Source organism: Pholcus phalangioides, unplaced genomic scaffold (genome assembly GCF_987345545.1).
Source record: "Pholcus phalangioides strain wild (caught in Gottingen) unplaced genomic scaffold, Ppha-v1.0 ptg000042l_1, whole genome shotgun sequence".
In the NCBI taxonomy this organism is placed as follows: domain Eukaryota; kingdom Metazoa; phylum Arthropoda; class Arachnida; order Araneae; family Pholcidae; genus Pholcus; species Pholcus phalangioides.
In genome coordinates this window covers 29,177,023-29,200,206 of record NW_028301628.1, presented here as the reverse complement: position 1 = coordinate 29,200,206, position 23,184 = coordinate 29,177,023, and the positions used below count along the sequence as shown (strand labels likewise).

Sequence of the window (23,184 nt, the reverse complement as noted above, 5' to 3'; positions counted from 1 at the left end):
CAATGAATAAAAACTCATTCATTAATGAAAGTATATAAAAAATAAAATGTTTAATATGTAAGTTTTTGTGCATTCACATAAAAAAAAAAAAAAAAAAAAAAAAAGAAATTAAATTTGGTAGGGAACTGATACAATACAAGGAGGGTATTTTATGCATAAAAACAGACTATTGATCGTAGTCAAACTTGTCTTGATGCCACAAAGTGCTTACAGAAGTTGAAATTATAAGTAATCAAAAATTTCAGATACAGAACTTTGCGAGGGTTAACAGCTGGCTGATGCGAAGATGAATTTGGGGGGGGGGGGAAGAGAAAATTTGACTGCTCTTTGCGGGAAATCAAACCCACATCCTTTCACTCGCTAGGTAAGTGCACAAAGGCAATGAATATCTCAATCTTTACTTAGAGGTCGTGATTGATAGAAATTACATTACAAGGGAGATTTAATTATTTCAAAACATCAATAATTTGAATTATGGAAGTTTGACTCCAGCACCACTTACAACCGTAACATGCACCTTGTAAACATTATGTGTGCACTTGTATCCCTCATTCTCTGGGAGATTTCAAACAAATTGGTATATACCAGAACATGTGTTCTGAGTGTATGTGCAGCTCTAACATATTTCTTTTGCCAGAGTTATGCATATTTCATGTTACACTAGTTCTGGTACTAGACAATTGAATGGAATTAAAATGAAAACTTTCATTAAAAAATATAGCAATGCATACTTTAATGTTACATTTGGCTTATGCATACATACATACTTAACTAAAATCAGTTTTGCAAATTTGCAGAACATAAAAACTGCTACTTTTACAAAATACAGTCAAACTTGGTTAACTTAGTTAAGTCCAAAATCGAAGGGAAAAAGTTTGAATTGTCCAAAATTCAAATTATTATCTAATTATTCTAAATTATTTTAGATTGATCTATCATGGATCTGTAAAATAACTACAAATTGTAACACCTAATCATCAAGATTCACATTGGATAATGATTATCAACTATTAAAATTTTATCATTTACAAAACTGTCACAAATTTTATTAATTATATATACTCGTGTATAAGCTGACCCCCCACTTCAGGACCACCAAAACCGCAATAAATTGAAAACCTGTGTACAAGCAGACTCCAAAAAGTCTCTGCATTTTAGATAAAAAATTTTTCTATATTTTCATGCAAAATGAATAGCTTGCGGAAATTTACATTAGAAAATGATTCAAACTTTTTAATCCGTTTCTTCTGAGTCTCCAAGCTCATTGTAATCCATCAGATCATCATAGGGGTTGCGGCATCTTCGTTTTTATCTTCATCTGGGCTGTCACCGCCATTGTCACTTTCAAAGAGGATATCATCTTCAGTTCTGTCCATCGCATTGCTGATGCAACACTTTTTGAAGGATCGGATGATAATTTCGGTGGAAACAGAATTCCACACCTCATGTACCAATTAGCACACTAAGAAAATGTCGGGTTTCTTTAAGGCACCACCTTTTGTAGTCAAATAGACTTTGAAAGGCTTGTTGATGCTCACATCTAAAGGCTGTACAATCGACATTAGCCCACCTGGTATCAAAGTCAATAATGTTTTCGATGTCATTGCCTCGGCTTTGACATTATCAGTTCTGTGGGGTTTGAACATATCCCATACCAATAATGCCGGTTTCTCAAACTCTGCTGCAAAAATGACCATTGATTTCGGGGGCCAATATTTTCTCATCAAAAACTGACCCGAGTATAAGCCAACCCCCCACTTGAGGAACAAATTTTTCCACAAAAACTTTTGGCTTATGTATGAGTATATACGACATATATATAAATAAAAAATAAAGAAATATAATATAACATGTCCTGGCTAATTGATTCACTGACTGATTCATCATTGCCAAGCCAAAACAGCTCTTCATATTAGTCTTCATATTAGTTATATTTATGAAATTTGGCCAGTAGTTTCATGATTTAATTTCATGATGTAAAGACTTACTAAAAAGGGGTTTTCCAAAATTCGACCTCCAAAGAAGTCATAAGGGGGAGTTCAAATGTTATATAGACAAACAAATCAGGGCGAGCGGAAACTGCTCTGGAGCTATATTTATGAAATTTGGTCAGTAGTATTATTTCATGACGTAAAGACTCACTAAGAAGTTTTTCAAAATTTGGCCCTTAAAATGGTCATGAGAGGGCTCAAAAGTTATATGGGGGCTATCATCACTCAGCCGAAATAGCTGAAGCTATAAATAGGAAATTTTGTCTGTAGTTTTATTTTGTAATGTAAAAACTCACTAACGAGGGATTTTTCAAAATTCATACCGGAGGGGGTGGGGGAAGGGGAGTCAAAAGTTATATGGGGAAATCATCCCAGAGTGATATTTGTAGCTTCCACTTTGGAAAGTTGGTCAGTATTATATTTTATAATATAGAGACTAACCAAGATGGGATTTCTGGAAATGCGACCACCAGGGGTTCAAATGTTAGTGGAGGGAATCATCAAACGATTTTCAGATTACCAAAACGATATGAGCGAAGCCACGGGTAACAGCTCTAGTAATATATATAATTCATCTTAGCTGCTACATTATTCCACTGTTCTGAAATCAGCATCACTGCAGAATTTCTTGACCATATTCAAAGCCTGATTTACAAAAATAATTAATGAACATCTGTTTCCCACATTTTGCTTGCCGTTCTTATTCCATCAAGGAAATATAAACTGAAGAGCCAAAAAAAACTGGTACAGGCATGCACATGCAAATAAAGAGATATGGAACCAATCAGAGTATGGCGCTGTGGTCGGCAACGCCTATATAACACAACAAGTGTCTGGCATAGTTGTTAGATCGGTTACTGCTGCTACAATGGCAGGTTATCGAGATTTAAGTGAGTTTGAACGTAGTGTTATAGTCTGCGCACGAGAGATGGGACATAGCATCTCCGAGGTAGCGATGAAATTTGGATTTTCACACACGACCATTTCACGAGTGTACCGTGAATATCGGAAACCCGGTAAAAAATTAAATCTACAACATCGCTGCCGCCGGAAAAAGATCATGACGAGAATCATTAAACGTGACAAACGTGCAACCCTTCCGCAAATTGCTGCAGATTTCAATGCTGGGCCATCAACAAGTGTCAGCGTGCGAACCATTTAACGAAACATCATCGATATGGGCTTTTGGAGCCGAAGCCCCACTTGTGTATCCTTGATAACTGCCTGACACAAAGCTTTACGCCTCGCCTGGGCCCGACAACACAGACATTGGACTGTTGAGGACTGGAAACACGTTGCCTGGTCTGACGAGTCTCGGTTCCAATTGCTTCGAGCTGATGGATGTGTACAGGTATGGAGACAACCTCATGAATCCATGGACCCTATGCATTCAGAATTGCTACAAAGTGGCTCCAGGAACACTCTTCTGACTTTAGACACTTCCGCTGGCCACCTAAATCCCCAGACATGAACATTATTGAACATATCTGCGATGCCTTGCAACGTGCTGTTCAGAAGAGATCTCCACCCCCCTTACTCCTACGGATTTATGGACAGCCCTGCAGGATTCATGGCGTCAATTACCTCCAGCACTACTTCAGACATTAGTCGAGTCCATGCCATGTTGTGTTGCGGCACTTCTGCGTGCTCACGGGGGGGGGGGGGGGGGGGGGCCCTACACGATATTAGGCAGGTGTACCAGTTTTTATGGTGGCTCTTCAGTGTACTTTCATTGAAGTATTACAATCTGAACTTTCCATACTCGTACTCTTAATGGTAAAAGAATTCAACTTTCAAATGTTACACCTTGATCTATAAGTTGAAAAGCATGAACGGTATCAAGTGGTATACAGTCTCACTTTTATTAGTCTTTAGAAATTTGATGTTGAACAACTTGATCGAGAAAAGAAAAATGTCTGACCTTTTTTTTACAATTTTTCTAAGCAAACTGCAAAATTTGTTCATACAAAAAAAAAAAAATCATGATTTTTTTCCCTCAAACTTTAAATTGGAAGAAAGTTCAAATCAAACAAGAAATGTTAACATTGACTTAGATAGGAAATTCAAAAGAGTTGGTAAAAGTTTGAATAACCAAGTTCTACTGTAGTTGAAGTAAAATAAAAATACAAATGCAAACCATTTTATAAAAGAATGTAAATTATTAATGAAGTTAACTTACACAAACAGCAGAGAACATTTGCTTTACTTGCTCTGTTTTCCCTGAGAACATGTGCGGAACAGCAAAGATCAAAAGCGACATAAGCTCAACCAAATTATTTTGTAGTGGGGTTCCTGTCAGTAATAAGCGCCTGGCAGCCTAAACAGAGAATTTATTTTTTTAAAAAAGTTGAATAGTGGTTTTGAAAATTACAATTTTTTTTATCCGTGCTCACAGCATAGAAAATTCATCATCAATGACATCTCGAACAAAAAAGTACAATCTTACAAGGACATTTTTGACAAAATCAAAATTACCTTTACTCTCATCAAATGCTGATATCTTTGAGAGGCCATGTTTTTCAACATATGTGCTTCATCAAATATCACATATTCGAAATCCAATTTTTTAAAAAAATTACGGTCCTCGGCGCTGCTAGCTACCATGTTATATCTACAATGGGGAAAAAAATAAAACTTCTGAGCATTATACACTTAGTTATAAGTTTCGAAAAATCTAAACTTTTATATGGTTCTTTAAAATATCATTATTCCATGCAAATAAGATAGTGTTGCAAAAAGATAAATGTAAAATAAAATAATTGTTAAAGTGCAGCATCTTGTGGTTTTTTTTTCTTTTTTTATATCAATCATGCTCAATATATGTTTAAATTTTGAGATAATTACACCCATATGCAAACACAAATGTAACAAAAATAAATTCAGTTCATACGTTGTGATCATGACATCAAACTCATCGATTTCATCCTCCATTATTTGAATTCTGAGTTCTCTACGACTTTCTTGAGAACCATGATAACAAATAATGGAAACAGACGGCCACCATGCATTCAATTCATTTCTCCAATTATCTGAACAAAGAAAGAGAAAAAATTGCCAAATTGAAATGAAATTTTTGAAAAATATCATTTTTAATGAAATATGCAATACAGAAAATAAACAGCACTAAAAAAAAACTATTGACCTGCCACTTAATTTGTATAGTTTATCCACCCTCTCTTTACATCTACAGCAATGCATGCACTTAATTAAGTACCAGAATTAGAATTATGGCTATTATATTATATTGTATTATTGAGGGAGAACTTCATAAGTTTTAAGAAATAAAAATTAAAAAAACACTGAAAAATATGTGATGAATAGAGTTTGGATTATATGCAAATGCATATGTGCTTGCATATTTTGGTTTTTTTAGCATTAATGCATATAAATGCATAAAATCAAAGAATTTCAGAATAAGTAATTTTTGAAGTTTTTTTAAAACTCAAATTTCTTTATAATTTTTCAAATGAATATTACTCATAATAGTTTTTTACACAGGTGGGATTCAGTGAAATAATAGAAGATGTTTGTAACATTTTCCAAACATCAACTGTTTCATTGCAATGCTTTTCTAGAGATAGCATAAAATTGTTAAATTTTTTTAAAAATAGAATCAAAAATCTTTTGTTACTGGTAGTTCATTACTGAGCAGCCACAAGTAACTAGAAATTAGAAATGTCCAGATAAAAAATATGTAGAAGTTATTTGCATATGCAGTACAGACATATGTGGGGGCTACCTTTTTTTGTAAATGAATATGGACTAAAAAATAAAAGATATACATTTTTAAAAAAAAACATGCATGATTTTTTTTAATGCACATTTTCTCATTTTTTATACATATTTTGGAATTTTTAACTTTTTCAAGAGTTTTTAGTGCATATTTTTGGTTTTTTTAAATGCATATTTTGCCAGTTTTTTAGTGCGGATTAATACCCGGATTATAATCTGGGCTCTAGTATAACCAACACTGTTTGTGGAAAGTATATAACATATCAATTTCAAGAAGGTATTTCTGTTTCAGTTCATAATAAATTTTCACTTCTGTTTACATTGAACTTTCACTTTAAAAATCTTACCCAAAGTGGATGATGGCACAACTATAAGATGTGGACCTGGTGTTGACTGTTGTTTAAGATAGGCTAGAAAAGAAATGGCTTGCACAGTCTTTCCGAGACCCATCTCATCAGCTAGGATACCATTCACTTCTTGGTTGTGCATTAGCAATAGCCAATTGAGACCAAGCATCTGATAGCCAGTCAGGCGCATGCTGCATTAAAAAAAAAGGGAAAAAACGTATGAGTAACAACATTCATAATGATTTAAAAAATGTAAGTATATAAAAAAAAAACTAGAACAGGTTACAGCTGATGCCTAATGGCTGGAATATGGAAGTCTTCACCAAGCCATTTGAACATAGGGTTTAGAGTAGATTATAAATGGCTTGACAGACATCAATACAGCAGCTGGAATTCACACCACACTTTTTGAACCTCACCCAACAGTCATGTGACATTCAACACATAGTGCTACCATTATGGCTGGAGAATATTCAGCTATGTCTGTGATTAAATTAATATGCCATGATTTTTATTATAAACTGAAGAGCCAAAAAAACTGGTAGCGGTATGCAAATAAAGAGATATGAAACCAATCGGAGTACAGCGCTGCAGTCGGCAACGCCTATATAACACAACAAGTGTCTGGCATAGTTGTTAGATCGGTTACTGCTGCTACAATGGCAAGTTATCGAGATTTAAGTGAGTTTGAACGTGGTGTTATAGTCGGCGCACGAGAGATGGGACATAGCATCTCCGAGGTAGCGATGAAATTTGGATTTTCACGTACGACCATTTCACGGGTGTACCGTGAATATCGGGAATCCGGTAAAAAATTAAATTTACGACATCGCTGCGGCCAGAGAAAGATCATGCAAGAACGGGACAGACGTGCAACCCTTCCACAAATTGCTGCAGATTTCAATGCTGGGCCATCAACAAGTGTCAGCGCGCGAACCATTCAACGAAACATCATCGATATGGGCTTTTGGAGCCGAAGGCCCACTCGTGTATCCTTGATGACTGCCTGACACAAAGCTTTACGCCTCGCCTGGGCCTGACAACACAGACATTGGACTGTTGAGGACTGGAAACACGTTGCCTGGTCTGACGAGTCTCGGTTCCAATTGCTTCGAGCTGATGGACATGTACAGGTATGGAGACAACCTCATGAATCCATGGACCCTACATGTCAACAGGGGACTGTTCAAGCTGGTGGAGGCTCTGTGATGGTATGGGGCGTGTGCAGTTGGCGTTATATGGGACCCCTGATACATCTAGATATGACTCTGACAGATGACAGGTACGTAAGCATCCTGTCTGATCACCTGCACCCATTCATGTCCATTGTGCATTCCAACGGACTTGCGCAATTTCAGCAGGATAATGTGACACCCCACATGCTCAGAATTGCTACAAAGTGGCTCCAGGAACACTCTTCTGACTTTAGACACTTCCGCTGGTCACCTAAATCCCCAGACATGAACATTATTGAACATATCTGCGATGCCTTGCAACGTGCTGTTCAGAAGAGATCTCCACCCCCCTTACTCCTACGGATTTATGGACAGCCCTGCAGGATTCATGGTATCAATTACCTCCAGCACTACTTCAGACATTAGTCGAGTCCATGCCATGTCGTGTTGCAGCACTTCTGCGTGCTCACGGGGGCCCTACACGATATTAGGCAGGTTTACCAGTTTTTTTGGCTCTTCAGTGTATGATATATATTAATTATGCTACTGGGAACAAAGAGCAATGAGCTCTTATTTCAGAAATGAGCTAGCCATATTTTCATAACTTGAATCCCATGATAAAGAATGTTTCTAAAGATAGGGGGAAGGGATATCTTTCTCCCTTGTTCTTTTGATCTTGTACATAAATGATGCTTAGAACTCACAAAAGATATAAATAATTTGAGTTAGATAATTTTTAAATAACCAATGTTCCTTTAAGCTGCTACTACTAAACCAGTGAGTTTTTCTAAACTTAGTGATTATAGTGAGTGAAGTATAGTGAATGAATAATTGTAACATTGTAGGCCTGTTGCTCTCTGTGGTGAGACTTTTTAACGGGGAGATCAGCTCGCATTCGTGCCTCTAAGGTTCCCAACTTCGAGGCGTGAATGCAAGTCAATCTTTTTGCGAGATGTTCCTTTAAGCTGTGTGCACGTGTGGATCGGACCTATAGATACACACACAGTGAAAATGCTCCAGCACACAAAGTCACTGAATACACCATTGGTGTAGGCTACATGGAATATTCTCTTGAAGAGCATACAAAAAACATCTAAGCAAGGTTTAAAAAATTAAAGCAAATGTTGCTCATAACATCAAATATTGATATTTTTTTGAGCAGTTACTTTTGCTTACAGAGAAATTAAAGAAAATAGGCCTATAGCATTCTTTTACACTGATATAATCAATTTACTATTAATTTTTTTTTTACTTATTCCTGTATTGTAACAATTCCAGAGAATTAGAATTCAATTTTGAAGTTTTTGGGTTTTTAAGCCGACATGAAGTGTAGTTTGTCTTTTGAAGCTTCATTCACACGAGTGACGAGATGAGAATGTTCTTCAAAACATTATGTATAACTGAGAATTTTACATTTCTAACAATAGATAACTAATCATTCATCTAATAGACCACCTAATAGATTAGTTAGTAACACTAATTCAAATTTAGTTATCCAAGGATAAGCTAGCCATAAAAGACAATTTTTGAAAATGCTTCTATTTCAAACAAAATTGAATTCCAATATTTAAATGTCTTTTAATAAAATTTTTTAATGATTGTATTTTTTGACAAGCAAAATAAAAAATTTTCCACCTGCCAAACACATAAAAGCTTGCGATTTTTTCAAAGAGAAAAATACACAGGAAACTCACTCAGGATTGAGCAGATCTGGTTGCTTGTCAACATAGTCTTTGCCATGTTCTTTATTTTCTTTTAGTGCTTCGACTAAATCTTCCATTTCAAGGGCAATTTTTTGACACTTGTTCATGAGCCTGCTCACTGCCGTTCTCATGTCTAGAACTTTTTTAGCACCATTAAGAAGGTCTGTAGACAGCATTTTATCAAATTCAAATTTTTGAATCTACAAAATGAATGATCAAGCATTCATAAGCATATAAGAATATTTAAAAATCTATTGAATACAATATAAACCAATATAAACTTGGACTTGTGATGAATTTAATTTGTTTAGTTTTTGGCTGCCATATATTCTATTTTTTTCTCTTCATCCCAAGGCTTGACAAATTGAAAAAAAAAAAATCGAGACTCCAGAAAATTTTTTTTTAGGAGAAAAAATGTTTTTCCTCGAGAGAAATAGGTGCAAAAATAATGCTCCTTTCAGATTTCCCTATGATGTATAGTGAACCTCTTTCATGTTGATATGAATTTCAAAAATGTGTTGTCCTCATACTCATTCACCACTTGAAGTAACCACACACAAAATTTTAGGCACCAACAGGGCCTTGAAAAATTATAGCTGCCAGTTTGCCATGAGAACTGAAAAATTCGGATTGGTACCTAAAATATTCTATGTGCTTACAGCAATGAAGCTTGGTCAACACTAAATTTTTTTAGAAATTATGTCGGCACATCTGCGAACATAGGAAAAGTTCAAGTACTGAAAAAGCCAAGAAATATTTTATTAAAAAAAGACATGCTTAGCTTCTGAGAAATTTTGCTGGCATCTGAATTACTTTTTAATTTTTCAAGCTCTGGGCAAAAATACCAATTTTTCAATACCCATGACAACCTGGTGTTTGGATTTGTCAAGCCCAAAATTGGTTGCTTAAATACAATACTCAAGCTCACAATCACACTGCTCATCTAAAGTGAAAATGACACTGCTCATGTAAAAACATGATTTTGTAATACAAGATAACAACAATAAAGACAAGTTCTCAATGAAGATTTGAATGATCTCTATGAAGTGAAAAAAAAGGCTTAATAAAAAATAAAATGAATAAAATAAAAATTAAATTTGATTTACACTTAAAATTTTAAAGTGAATCTGAAGTTATATTTGCTCTCGGTTTGGCAATTATTTGTTAACTTTTGATAAAACATATCTTGAAGATATACTTGTCCAACTCAGGGTTGATAGATTTTTTTTATAAAAAGACATTTCTTGGAAAGAAGATTATTGAAAAAAAAACACACACACACACACTCTCTCTCTCAGCCGTCAGCAGGTATGCAAATTATTTATTTCATTTCAGCTGTTCATGAAATTATTCAAGTATTTTCACCAGTCTGCAGCTGTAAAAAGGTTGAAGAGCACTGCTCTACATTGTGACAATTTACAAAAGTGTACCAATGGACTTCACCCAATAACCAAACATTAACAATACTTTTTAAATCCACCACAACTAATGATACTGAATTGCAAAAGTCCAAAAATATGACTGACTCACTGTACTTGGCTAATGATGTTTTAAACTCAGATATGGACAATAAATACTGAACCGCACACGCACCTTGTTCATATTCCTATGCAAAACTTCTAACATGTTAGAATGTGCATCAATGTGCAGCGAACTTGACTTGAAGTTGGCTTCTGTGTAATGCTTGTTGTGTATAGTGCTTCCATCTGCCATCAATTTTTCTAACTGAGTGAAATGTAATGATTGAATAATTGCATTTTTGTAGGCCCATTGCTCTCTTTGCCGAGACTTTTTAATGGAGAGTATAGACAATAACTAGATAATTGTACGTAGTTTCAAGAAACAAATTACAATTTTATTCTACTGATTGTGATATAGGTTTCAAATAAAATGGTTTTAATTTTCTAATGATACAGTTGAGAACTCATTCATGTCTAAGTTGTATTCAAGTTTTTATAGCCAGTTATTTCTGAAAACAATGCTGTGTATACCATTTGGACTAAAAAGATATTTACAAATTGCAAATGTAACTCAACAGATCCACATAAACCATAGAAAAACTGAAAATTGTGTGAATATGTATGTAACTATCAACAGCTGCTGCAAGAGGGAAAAAAAGAAACTAGCATCATACTCACTAAATCTTTCCAACTGCCAAATGGACGATAACTTATAATGGCATCAGCTTTTCGAGTGCTGCATCCTGGTATTGTAATAAGTTCTTCAGTGCGTGCATCTTGGAAAAATGTCAGCACTGCGTTCCTGGCTGGTGTTAGATTTTTTTCGCAATCACTGTCTTCACTATCATAAACATCACAATTCCCGTACTCTTCTTCTATATCATCTTCTGTATCACAATCCATTTTTCGGCGACGTTTCTTTTTGGTTTCTTTAGAGTTTTTTGGTTTAGCTTGCTTTTTTTGTGCTATTTGTTTTTTTGGCTTTTCTACAATCAATGGATCAACATCAAACTGATCAATCTCTCGAGAAATAGATTGTCTTGGTTTGGCAGAGCTATAGGTTCTTATTTCAGTCCTAGAGCCACTGGGAGATAAAGCAGAGTTCTTAAATGAATTTGCATTACTCGGACTATACTCCAACACAGAGAATTTTGTACTCGGGTGCTGTGATCCATCTGAAACAATAGCATTTTGTTCATCATCTTTAACATAAGACTGCAGAGGAGCGACTCCATCTTCATCTTCACTGTCAGAGATCACTTGTATCTTCTTTCTTTTTCTTGAAAAAGCATTGTTTGTGCTAGTTGTCCCATTGGAGAGACTATGGATATCAGCAACTACAATACCATTATCATCACTGTCTTCATCAATCCTCTGAACGATTTGCACTTCATCATCACTGCTGTCTTGTTCTTTGAATACAACACCTTTCTGAGACGGACCACTTGATGAAGCTTTTTTCATTGCTTTCAATGGCAATTTCTTTGCCAGCTCAATAGCTTGTCTAAGATTCCATCCAGTTCTTACCAAGATATCTTGTGCTTCCTATGGAGGAAATTTTTTTTTATTAAATTAAGTTATGTGATTTAATTATAACTACTTAAATACATCTGTAATGTTTTTTTGGGGGGGGGATAGGTTTAGAAATTCTACCTTTTTATTAATACAATGTGATGTTTATAAATTGCATTTTCAGAAAAATTAAACATTAAACGAGCAAACACGATGCAAATTCTGATGGTGTTATACTTAACTACAGACAGCAATATCACCAATATAATGTAGCGCAGGGGTGGCTAACTTCTTTCTATTTGTAAGCCAACATAATGGCCAGTTGCAACACATCCACCATATAAGCTGCATCAGCAAATTTACACGAGAATCTCACAGATTTGCATGCACAATAAGTAATGAGAAAAACATGGGTGATTCAGTCGTTAAGCATTCACCCTGAACTCTTTATACTCCTCTACTTCTTCATAAACTGTCACATATTCACTGTTTATCTGGGTGCATTTCCAGCTAGATGCAATGCATAAAAAATTAGTTTCTGCTGATTTTTCCATCCAATACATTCATAAGTTAGTTTTAATTTTATGGACAAATTTTTTTTTTTCAACTTTCTCTGCCTTCTATTTTTTACTTACCAGTGATTTGGCGCACACACCTACACCTTTATACCCGCACGAGGAATTGATTCACAAAATGATAGAAGACTTTGAGAGGAGTTTTATTATCAGGATGAAAAGCTTACTAAAAAGCCAGTCCCATTGATCATACTTACCATCCACTTCGAGGGCAGATACAAGATGATCCAGCTTTGCATGAACAAAGCAGACACCCTGTAGATGTGAACACTCACACGCAATATTGGCAGATACTCCTGTATGTTCATAAAATTACACAGAACCAGATTTGTGAAACACATAATTTGCGTGAGCTGACCAGAATATCGGGGGTCAAAATGTGTGTGTACATGTTGTGAAACTAACATGAAGTTTACTCTTGTGTAGCACTTGTTATAGTGCTGCCATCTATTTTTCGAACAATGAGTGAAGTATAATGATTGAAAGATTTGTATCGTTGTAGGCCTGTTACTCTCTGTGGAGAGACTTTTTAACAGCGAGATCGGCCTGCATTTGTACCTCGAAGTTGGGAACCAGAGAAAACCAGCTTCAACTGACCACTACTGTGGTGCCAGTGGGGTTAGAACCCAGGTCCTTGCAATGAAAATCTGTCACTATGACCGCTCGACTACCACAGCAACATCAAATTATTGAAAACTGGAACTGTATTTTGACAATTTTACATGCATGAATTCATGACCCCATTCTGCATTGCACGAAGAAAACTACATATAAGTTATAAAAGTACAGTAGACTCTCAACTATTCAGATCGTGACTATCTGGCCTAGTTTAAAAACAATACATTAATGAATTACAATATTACCTTTTCACATTTGTGTAATCATTTATCAATGAACAGTAAAATAAACTTAAATAACTTTTGTAAAACTTAGTCTATGCTTTATGTTTTGTTCATTTTGAAACTATTTGTACTGTACTTCAGTGTTTCCAAACCTTTTTGATAATAGTGGACCCTCTTTAGTGATCAAGGCACCACAGAATCCCTGTAGGGAAGATCAATTTCTATGCTACCTCCTTTTATTAAATCTAAAATACATTGCTTTTAATAATTTGCATATCATAAACTGAAGTAGTAAATTACAATTTCACAAAACTAAATGTGTTGTGAATAGTATTCCTTCATACTGTAATAGTAAATGAAAATGATTCTACGGACCCACTGGGGTCTGTTAGAAAACAGAGCCGTACAGTGTACATGATTTTGTTTTCTGCAATTAAGTTACTAGACATTATAAAGTTTACCTTGAAATATGTGCAATATTTTTATTCCTGAAATTCCTTTTTCTGTAGTAAATTTTTAAACCAGTACAGCTCACAAATACATAGCAAACATTTATTAACTACTCGCCTGTACTTGGAGATCAGAAAATATAGAGAGGGTTTTGGTTTAAAAAAGATGTTTTTGATGATATGGCTGAGATGGAAGCAAATATTTATAGAACCGGCCTATCCAGTTTTTCTGTCATCCAGCCTGCCCTTCTGCCACATTAGGCCAGATAATCCAGTTTATTGTACTTGAAAAATTGAGAAAAAAATATGAGTGCAGCCAAATTTAACAGGATTCTAGCATTTTTCCCAAGGAAAAAAATGGTTGGAATTCCTTTAATTTTTCTGAGACTTTTTTTTCTATGTTAATAGACACACTGACATAAAATTCTGAAAATGTTATCTGCAGATGCAATTTAGTATCCAAATTACACATAGAAAATGAGCAAGAGCACTTATTTTTTAATCTCTGAGGTGATTTGGGGTTTTGTCAGTCAAATCCCGATACAATAGACAGAACAGAATAGAAAGAACAGACAGAACAACAGAAATAGTTTTTGAACTATTCAGAAATATTAAATTTTACTGGTATGGTTCAATTATGATTGAATAGACTTGTCAATATAATAAAACACATATCTGAAAGCATAGCAATTTTATGAACCTATTTTCACACGAGCACTGTTTGATCACAATCATAAATGATTACCATAATATCAGCAGATGGATAAGCCTGGAGCAATGCCTTTAGGCTCTGTTCTTTTCCACAGAATTCGTCATATTCATCCATTGCTTGTTCTTTATACTCTTTCATTATAGCCTCTGTTGTTGAATCATTAGATCCAGAAGCAGGCGAATGTCTATACTTAAGAAGCTTTTGAGTCAATGATGGGGTATCTTGTTTCCTTGGACTAAAAGAAAGAGAAAATTTTTTTCAGAGTCAAAGAACTGAAAAAAATTAGATTGAAACCTGAAAATTTTTCACACTAGAATATTCTAAAGTATTCGAAAGCTGAGGAGATAAGGTCCAAAGAGATGTTGTAAACAATTTATTTCTACTTCTGAGTTTTATATAAAATTAAATTTAAAAAAAAAAAATGTTTCTATGATATTTAGCATTTTAGTTTCTTTATTTAGCTCTACAGAGATAGCTACAAATCGAAAATGGGGCTTCAACCTCCTTTATGTCCAACAACTGCACAAATTTAAAATTTCACCAGGTATTCTTAGTTGTTTCTCACTATTTTGTTAGCAGCATATTTTCAGTCACAATTTTCAGAATATAAGAACTGACAATAGCGATTTTGAAAGATTTTTTTTTGGTTCTTACAACTGTTACAAAGGTGCTTGATCTGCTATGTAATTATCATCACTTCCCCCCCCCCCCCCAAAAAAAAACGTTCATAGACTAAAGGGCCAAATGGCCTATAACATACCCCTGAAGGGGAGTATGTGTACCATAACCATAGGTTGAGATCCACTGCCCTAAACAGCCTATAGGCTGTTTCATAAGTAAGGTAGAGAAAAATAAGCAAGTTCTACATGAGATAAGATCCCTTTCATGATCACTATCAAATGATTAATTATGACTCTTCAAAACCTGTCACAAGCTAAGAGCTTTGTGGTTTATGTTTTGGTATCATTTCAAGTTCGGGTTGTAACAGTCATTCTGAAAATGTATAAAAACAAGTGCTGCATGCATTGAAGAAGCATTTTTAACTGAAATAATTGCAAGTTTCCCAGATCAAAGCTGAATTGGAATAAGTTCACGGGGGCTCTGCACCATCATTAAAGACATTTGTGTGTTTTTGGATCAACAAATTTAAACTGGCCACACATCCATAGAAGAACAGCGTCCTGGACTCCTGGTTTAGGCCACCATCCTGGAATTCATTGAAAAATTCCATAGTATTGTCAAGGAAGATTGCAGGTTGAAGGTGCTTGAGATAGCTGATGTTGTGGGCATTTCAACAAAACGGGTTCCCAATGAGAAATTGAAAGCGAAAAAACTTTGTGCAAACATAGGGGCTGCGATTGTTGATGATAGATCAAAAGTGAATGCAAAAGACATTTCGGAAGATAATTTGTTAATATTGGTTTATAATCCTGAAAATTTCTGACATCAATTTTTGACTGAGTGAAACATGAAATACTGTACACTAGAGTCATAATAGTCAAAGCAGTGGATGGAGGAAACAAGACAAAGGCTGTTTTTGTCTCCTAGAAAAGTGATTGCCACATTTTTTTAGATTTTCCAGATATAATCTATATAGACCACTTCCAGAGAAAGGTCAGACAATGATTAAAAAACATTATTTCATACTTCTGGGAAATTCGAAAGATTAGCTGCAGATGAAACGGTCAAGATTGACATAGAAAAAAAGCCCAGTTTCACTAAGCCAGTGTCCCAATTTCAGACACACAATTGCAATTGCACAAATCTCGGCTTTGCACAAATCTTGCATCTACCGAATTCTTCAGATTTGGCTGCATGTGACTTTTTCCTATTCCCAATATTTTTCTTGCTTTAATGAAATATTCTTCGGCTGTTCTGTTATTTTCATAAAAATGCTCATTTTGCCACACTTTCAAGACTTCAAGTTCGAAATTGCTGTGAGTACTGAAAATTTTGAAAAAGCCTACCACTCCTGATATTATTCTGCCATGGGCCAGCCACCCGATGTGAAAAAACATTTGACAAACAGTAGAATCTCATGTTTAAAACATGGATGAAAAAAAACCCCCAGAAAATTACCTGGTAGTACTATCTGGACCATCATCACATTCAAGCTCATAATTTTTTGGGTTCTTGACTCTCTGAGATTCTGGAGTTTCTGGTACTTCCATAACTGAAAAAAAAGCATTACGTATAATTTAGTTATAATTGTAAAATACATTCAAAAACGACTGTGAAGAAAAAGTCATTTACAGATAGTATAGACAATTTATAAACTTTGTTGGACAAACTACTTACTGCTTCTAGAACTTTCAGGTGAACTTCCCGCTAATGACGACTGTGAAGCTGGCAAAGAAGAAATTCCTGAAACTCTGGGATACATTTTGGTATGATTTTGCAAGCGGAAATTTCGAAGGGTTGTCAGCATACCACCAGGTGAGGATGATTCACTACTTCCACCATCTGATGAATGTGCTGGCATATTAGTTACAGTCAAATATTTTAATTTTTATTGCAAAGGAATCAAGGAACCTAAAAATAAGTTAATAAAAGAAATAAATTAAACTTTCAATGAAATGATCACAAATAAAAGAATGTAATTCAAACTTTGAATTAGGGAGATTTTCGCACTGATTGAAATTATGTTCATTAATATATATATACAGGATTTTTTGTAAAACAATTTTGGGATTTTTCATTAATAAAAGTAAACTTTTAGGGATTTTTCCCTAATTGGTAAAAGGTCACATCATGCATCGCCAAATAGTAGGTTGGATTACATGCCATTACTACTCTTAAATCAAATCATCCCAACAAAAAGAAAATCACCATTGTGCCTGAAATGAGACATCCCCCCCCCCACATAATTTTTTTTGTGGTTTGACACAATGGTGACAATTTACACATTACCCTTATGATGTCATTTCTGGGATTAAAAATGAAAGCAAGTCTTTTTTCCCAAAAATGTTCTTCTAAAAGTAGGAATTTTTTACAATCATGGTCAAAATTCGGGATATAAATTTTTTTTTTGGGTGTCCAGGCAATGGAATAGAAATTCTGGAGACTTGGCAGCTACATTAAAGCGAGACGATCTGGGCTTAGGAGCTGAAATCTAGAAGAATTTTTGGACCAACTCATCATACTAAGTCCTGTCCAGCTATCTTGTGATAAGCCAGAACACCATTTTTTGTAACTAGTCAGCAGCTCAATACCGTCTAAACGAGACACATCTTCACATATCAGTATGAGTACATGCTCTGTGTCAATTACCTCCAGACAATGGAGTAGATCTAATCCACTCTGCTCTAGTGTCTACTGAAGATGTCAACTACAGAAGACTGATCATAAGCTATGCAGTCCAGACCAGAGGACTAATTTACTACAGAGGAGGATTTTACTAAATCACTTAATGTCAGGACAGTTGTTGGAATGCTAGACGATCTTAAAATTCAGTTAACTACTAAATCACTTAACATGTGTAAACAGGCCTTAAGAATGCTTTGCTTGTTTTAACCTTTTTTTTGTTGTTTCAATTGCCACAGTATTACCTCTTTATGGTAACATGTGCTGGCAGTTTTTTTCCTTTGGCAAGAAAGACATCCGAAAGCATGACTCAGTTTTCTTGGCAACTTATCTTTTCAGAAATCTTTCTCGCCAAAGGAAAAAATGCCTAACACATCGCTATGTTCATATCGTTATATCTTTAGACTTCTAGGCTGCCATTCCCTATCCTACTGTTGGTTATCGTCAGAAAGTGGCATCACCCCTAGAGGTTGCTAGCAATAATAGGCTATTGTATAGAGCACCACGTTTCAACTACTCTAGTCCATTAGCATTTTGAAGCTTTTTTGTTCAATATAGGTTGTATAGTACAACTTATTGTTCACCAGCATGTTATAGGTTTTCAGTTTTTTCTTGTTGGAACATTTCATTGTGAATTTGTTCTCAGGATTACATTTGGATTCTCTCAAATACAAATACAACGCCACAACAGACAAAATGCCCAACGAGGTGGCTGATAAAAGATGCCCATAAAAATATGGTTGTCATATATTTCAAAAATACAGCAACCCAATTAAAAATGCAATCAACACAAATTATAAACAATATATACACATGATAAAATATTATACAACGCCCATAAAGAATACTTATGGTTGTCTTATTCTAAGAATGGATAGCTTCTCGATTTACCCCAACATGTTTATCGTATTTCTTTTTAAACGTGTCAATTGCGTTACAATTTACTACCTCCGGGGGTAAGCTATTCCATTTATTAACAACCCTATTAGAGGAAAATTCCCTGTGACACCATAGCCTTGCATTGTCCCTCACCAATCGATACTGGTGTCCCCTTGTAAAAGCAGTCGATTGGCGGTGTACTAAAAGTTCATGGTCCATCCTATCCATCCCATTGAAAATTTTGAACACTTCGATCATATCTCCTCGACACCTGCGTTCATCCAATATAAACATATTCAAAAAATGAAGTCTCTCTTCATAACTCAAGCCCTGTGTGCCAATAAGAACACGCGTAGCTCTTCTGTGCACCCCTTCAACCAAGTCTATTTCCTTCTGTAGGTATGGTCTCCAAAACCTTACAGCATACTCCAGTCCAGGACGAACTAAGCCTCAAAAAAGCGGAAGAATGACTTTAGGAGAACGCGAAGAGACCTTTTTGAAAATGAGACCAAGCATTCTATTCGCTTTTTTGACCACCGCTGAACAATGTTCAGAAAACCTAAGTCGCTCGTCAATGAGAATTCCCAAATCGGTGACCCTAGTTGCATCCGGGATAGTGACACCATTCAACTTGTAAGAGAACCGTGGGTTGTTCGAACCAAAATGAGCGACCATGCACTTATCTACTCTCAGGGTGTGTATTTCATATTTCTATTTCAAATAATTTTTTTACATATCAGCTGTTATAATTTTAACTCTGCAATCATGTTTTTATTGAACCCAGACCAAAGATATTGTTGTAGAGGGATTGTCATCATATAGAGAGAGGCAGCAGATTAACATAATTGTATAGGCATTTCCAACCAAGACTTGAAAAAAAAATATTGTTGTAACGGGATTGATCATTATATCAACTCAATATGTGATTGAATTGTAGTGAGGTTTCACTGTACTTTCTAATCTCGATACCTTATTTAATCCAAGCAGTTTTGTTCGTCATAGTATTATCCATTTTTAGCAATGTGTTGTCAATTTTTAATATTATTCACAATAACTAATCTTGATCCCTTATTTCAGGGGCAGTCAACCCAGCAGCATGCATTCCACAAAGTGGTACGCCGTGGTATGAGATGCACGAGAACACTTTTTTAAAAATTAGAGAAATCCTATTCCATTTCTCAAAGAAATTCTTCCTAACTTTTAAACAATTCATTCCTTATTGATGATGGTCTTGTAGGCCACCAAAACTACATTTACAGTAATATGGTAGGCACTCATAAAATAATAGGGTTATGAGATGACTTTCTACTTAATGTGTTTGGCTTTTTGATGTTTGGGCATAACTGTTAGACGTCCCATACGTACGAGATTCAGGATCACATGTATGGAGGGTATGTCTTTTGTAATACAATTACATTGTATATTTATGAATTATTGGGGGGGGGGGGTGCTTAAGAAAAGATCTAAATGAATTTCCACTTCAGTAAATTTTCAGTAAGATGAGGGCTTATTGCACAACAATGAAAAACGTTCTGCTTTGTGGCCCTCAATGAATTTCAACACACAGACCATACGATGGTTTTATGGGACACAAGCATTCTCTTTGTTTCTTGAAAATATTGTTCTGCTAGCCTCTTACTTTTCATTAAAAAATGTTCAGTTTGCCACTCTTTTGACATTCTTGGCAACTTCACATTTTTTCCCGACATTTTTGGGCTAAAACTTATTTGTTACAGCCAGGAGGGTAAGTTATAAACCCAATTTTTGGTAATGATAGGAGAGAAAAAAAAAACACTTTTACCACAAAGAAAATATCATAAATTTTAAGTAATACTATAATATTATAGACAAGATGTTATTTCGTAGGAATAACGATAAAAAATTTCAAATTAATTCAATGATTAGGTTTAAAGTTACAATTTTGACGTGAATAAGTTTTTTTTAAAGAATCTGACGATACTTGAAACGCTTGCAAAAATTCGAGCGCCAAAATTCTTTAAATTATCATATCTCTGAAACTACGCAAGCCAAGTCAAAAGCAATAATGTTGCCAGATGCACCCAATGATACTACTCAGGTTTCAATATCTTTTTTTCCCCGTCTGGGCACCAAGTCCGCTGCCTTGATTTCTAACAATTTGTTTTACACTGTATTTTAAAAAGTATGCAACATATATCAAAAACAGTGGTACCATCAGATGCACATTGCAAAGGTGCATTCAATGATATTATTCTGATTTCAATACCCCTTCCCATCGCTGCACCAGACCCACTGCCCTGATTTGTAACAGTGTTTTACACTATATTTTAAAAAATATGCAACACAAGTCAAAAGCAATGGTACCATCAGATGCACATTATGAAGATACGTCCAATCATATTATTCCAGTTTCAATATCTCTTCCAGTCTGGGCTGTTGTATCTTGAGCAGTTCACAATGAAAATAGATGACACTGGTATCATTTGTTAGCTATTCCAAAGACATAGATAGATAGAACTGCTCACAGCCCCTGACTGATGCAAAGCACCTTACTTCCGTTACCTCAAAAGAGGCAGAGTTGTGTCGGAAAAGTTAGCAAAGATTTATAGTAGTGGCTCCTCTTGCCCCGTGCTCGCAAGTTTCGAATTACTCGCGTCGTTATCCCCATGAAGACAGCCATCAACTCAATGCAACATATAAGACATTTGACAAAAATGGGTGACTGAATCCAATGTCTAGGGAGAAAAATTGCACGTGCGCCCAGTGTCACATATTCCAAAGACATAGCCGATGATAATGTTAGCTATTCCAAAGGAAGCCTACCATGTGATTCAAGACACTAAGAAACATATGCACATAAAAACTTGAGGCACTGTCTATGACGCAGCCTACCCTAATTTGTTTTTACTAAACTTCTGCAAAAACCGACGATCCCATTTAAATAAGGTCCATCATTTAAACTTTTTCTGGGGGGGGGGGCGGAAACAAAGATAATATACTCAATATATGTACATATTTCACCTTGTTTGTCCATTTCTATGGTATTTTTTAAAGCCTAACCCTCCCCTCCTCAAAATGACAGGCCTGATTTAAATCTCCCCTGACCCACAGGGGACGGTATTCATTTAAATCTCCTACGAGCTTGAGGAGTTAGTTCAAATAAAAAATTTTAACACGTAGGTTATACAGAGTTGACAGAAAAAAAACCCATTAAATTACACATCTTGCTTGAAACAAGAACATGCCTATACAGGATGCCTAAAAAAACCATTGACTGAACAGGCTTAATGAAATCTCAACGAAAAGACAAGCCAGATGCAAACCAGTCACCTGCTTAAGCTTCCATTTAACTTGGCGACAACTGTGGCACTGAAACATGAAATAAAATCTATTTGGCTGGGGATTCATCTCTAATAACAACCAATATGTCAGTAAGGACTTTATCTTAATTTGAATGAATATTTCTGACAAATTGACTTAGATTGAAATACAAACTTTGAGTGAAAAATTCAATCCATACGTTCGGCGACATAAAATGAGCTTCAGCCACGAAATACCATAGCAGTATAAGTTGATATTGTTTTGATCTCTGTACCAAATAAAAAGAAGCCGATTATACAGCCCACTGAACACCGGACGACCCACATAATAACATAAAGACCAACACCTCGTATACAGCTGATTAAATTAACAATTGAAAGACATGAAATATCACTAATTTCCATTGAACATGAAAAACAATTCACCAACCTGATTCTACGAAATCTTCTTCCGCACAAAAAAGCGGGATACGGCCAAGTGAAAAGGGGGAATCGCCGAAGTGCTGCCATTACCTAAAACACAAATAATGAAGATCGAATTTAGTTAAATCGTGCCATCAACATCAAAGGATGGCATAAAAAAAAACATTTAAGACGTCTTTGTGTGCTGACCATATTACTTTGGACCACTCTGGACTTTGCCGATGATCACCAAAAATTATGCCAAAAGTTAGAAAAGTTGCTAAAATTGCCAAAAAATTACTAATCATCACAGATCTGGTTTTTATGGCCTGAAAATCTTGAAAATATGCAAACATTTATGACTTAAAAAACATGAAAATATGACCATAAAATCCAAAAATATGACCTTATAATTTTCTGAGTATTTCATATCTTCTTTTCCAGTCGTTGCTCTTCTTCTTTGTACAGTTGTAAGCATGGTCCCCCCACAAGGGTGGGGCTACAGCCCTTGGGCCCCGGGATGGTTCTTATTATTTTTCGTTCTTCCACGTTATAAATTCACTATAAAAGGGCGCGTGAAAAGTCTGGTCTGCGAGCCACACGATGGCCCCTCCACATAACGAGCCCTGCTCGTTAATGTGCGGGGCCGTGGGTGAGGGATCTCGTGCTCCAAAGAAGGGCACCAAGTTTGCTTTTTGTTCGTTCAAAATTATAAGGAAGGTGTGCCAAAATGGTCCGGGTGATAGTGTATTTTTTTTTTGGGTTGCGGCTATATGGTTGTAAAATCTGTTGAGAGACTTTAC

General features: G+C 35.5%; 1 protein-coding gene across 2 annotated transcripts in view; it reads right to left on the bottom strand.

Annotated features, from left to right (window-relative positions):
- The window catches only part of LOC149064756 (SWI/SNF-related matrix-associated actin-dependent regulator of chromatin subfamily A containing DEAD/H box 1 homolog), a 30,288-nt gene extending 7,802 nt beyond the window's left edge, over window positions 1-22,486 (bottom strand). The window contains exons 1-10 of one of the 2 annotated variants that reach the window (XM_089254662.1): window positions 22,410-22,486; window positions 16,797-17,030; window positions 16,578-16,671; window positions 14,532-14,733; window positions 11,087-11,953; window positions 8,940-9,148; window positions 6,071-6,261; window positions 4,882-5,020; window positions 4,467-4,602; window positions 4,171-4,308 (exon numbers count right to left, since the gene is read on the bottom strand). In XM_089254662.1, the coding sequence (XP_089110788.1) occupies window positions 4,171-4,308; window positions 4,467-4,602; window positions 4,882-5,020; window positions 6,071-6,261; window positions 8,940-9,148; window positions 11,087-11,953; window positions 14,532-14,733; window positions 16,578-16,671; window positions 16,797-16,980 (2,160 nt within the window). In that variant the 5' untranslated portion in view covers window positions 16,981-17,030; window positions 22,410-22,486. Of the gene's footprint in view, window positions 1-4,170; window positions 4,309-4,466; window positions 4,603-4,881; window positions 5,021-6,070; window positions 6,262-8,939; window positions 9,149-11,086; window positions 11,954-14,531; window positions 14,734-16,577; window positions 16,672-16,796; window positions 17,031-22,154; window positions 22,174-22,409 lie in introns of those variants that run through there. The other variant, XM_089254663.1, reaches the window with a different exon arrangement.
- Window positions 22,487-23,184: the final 698 nt, after the last annotated feature.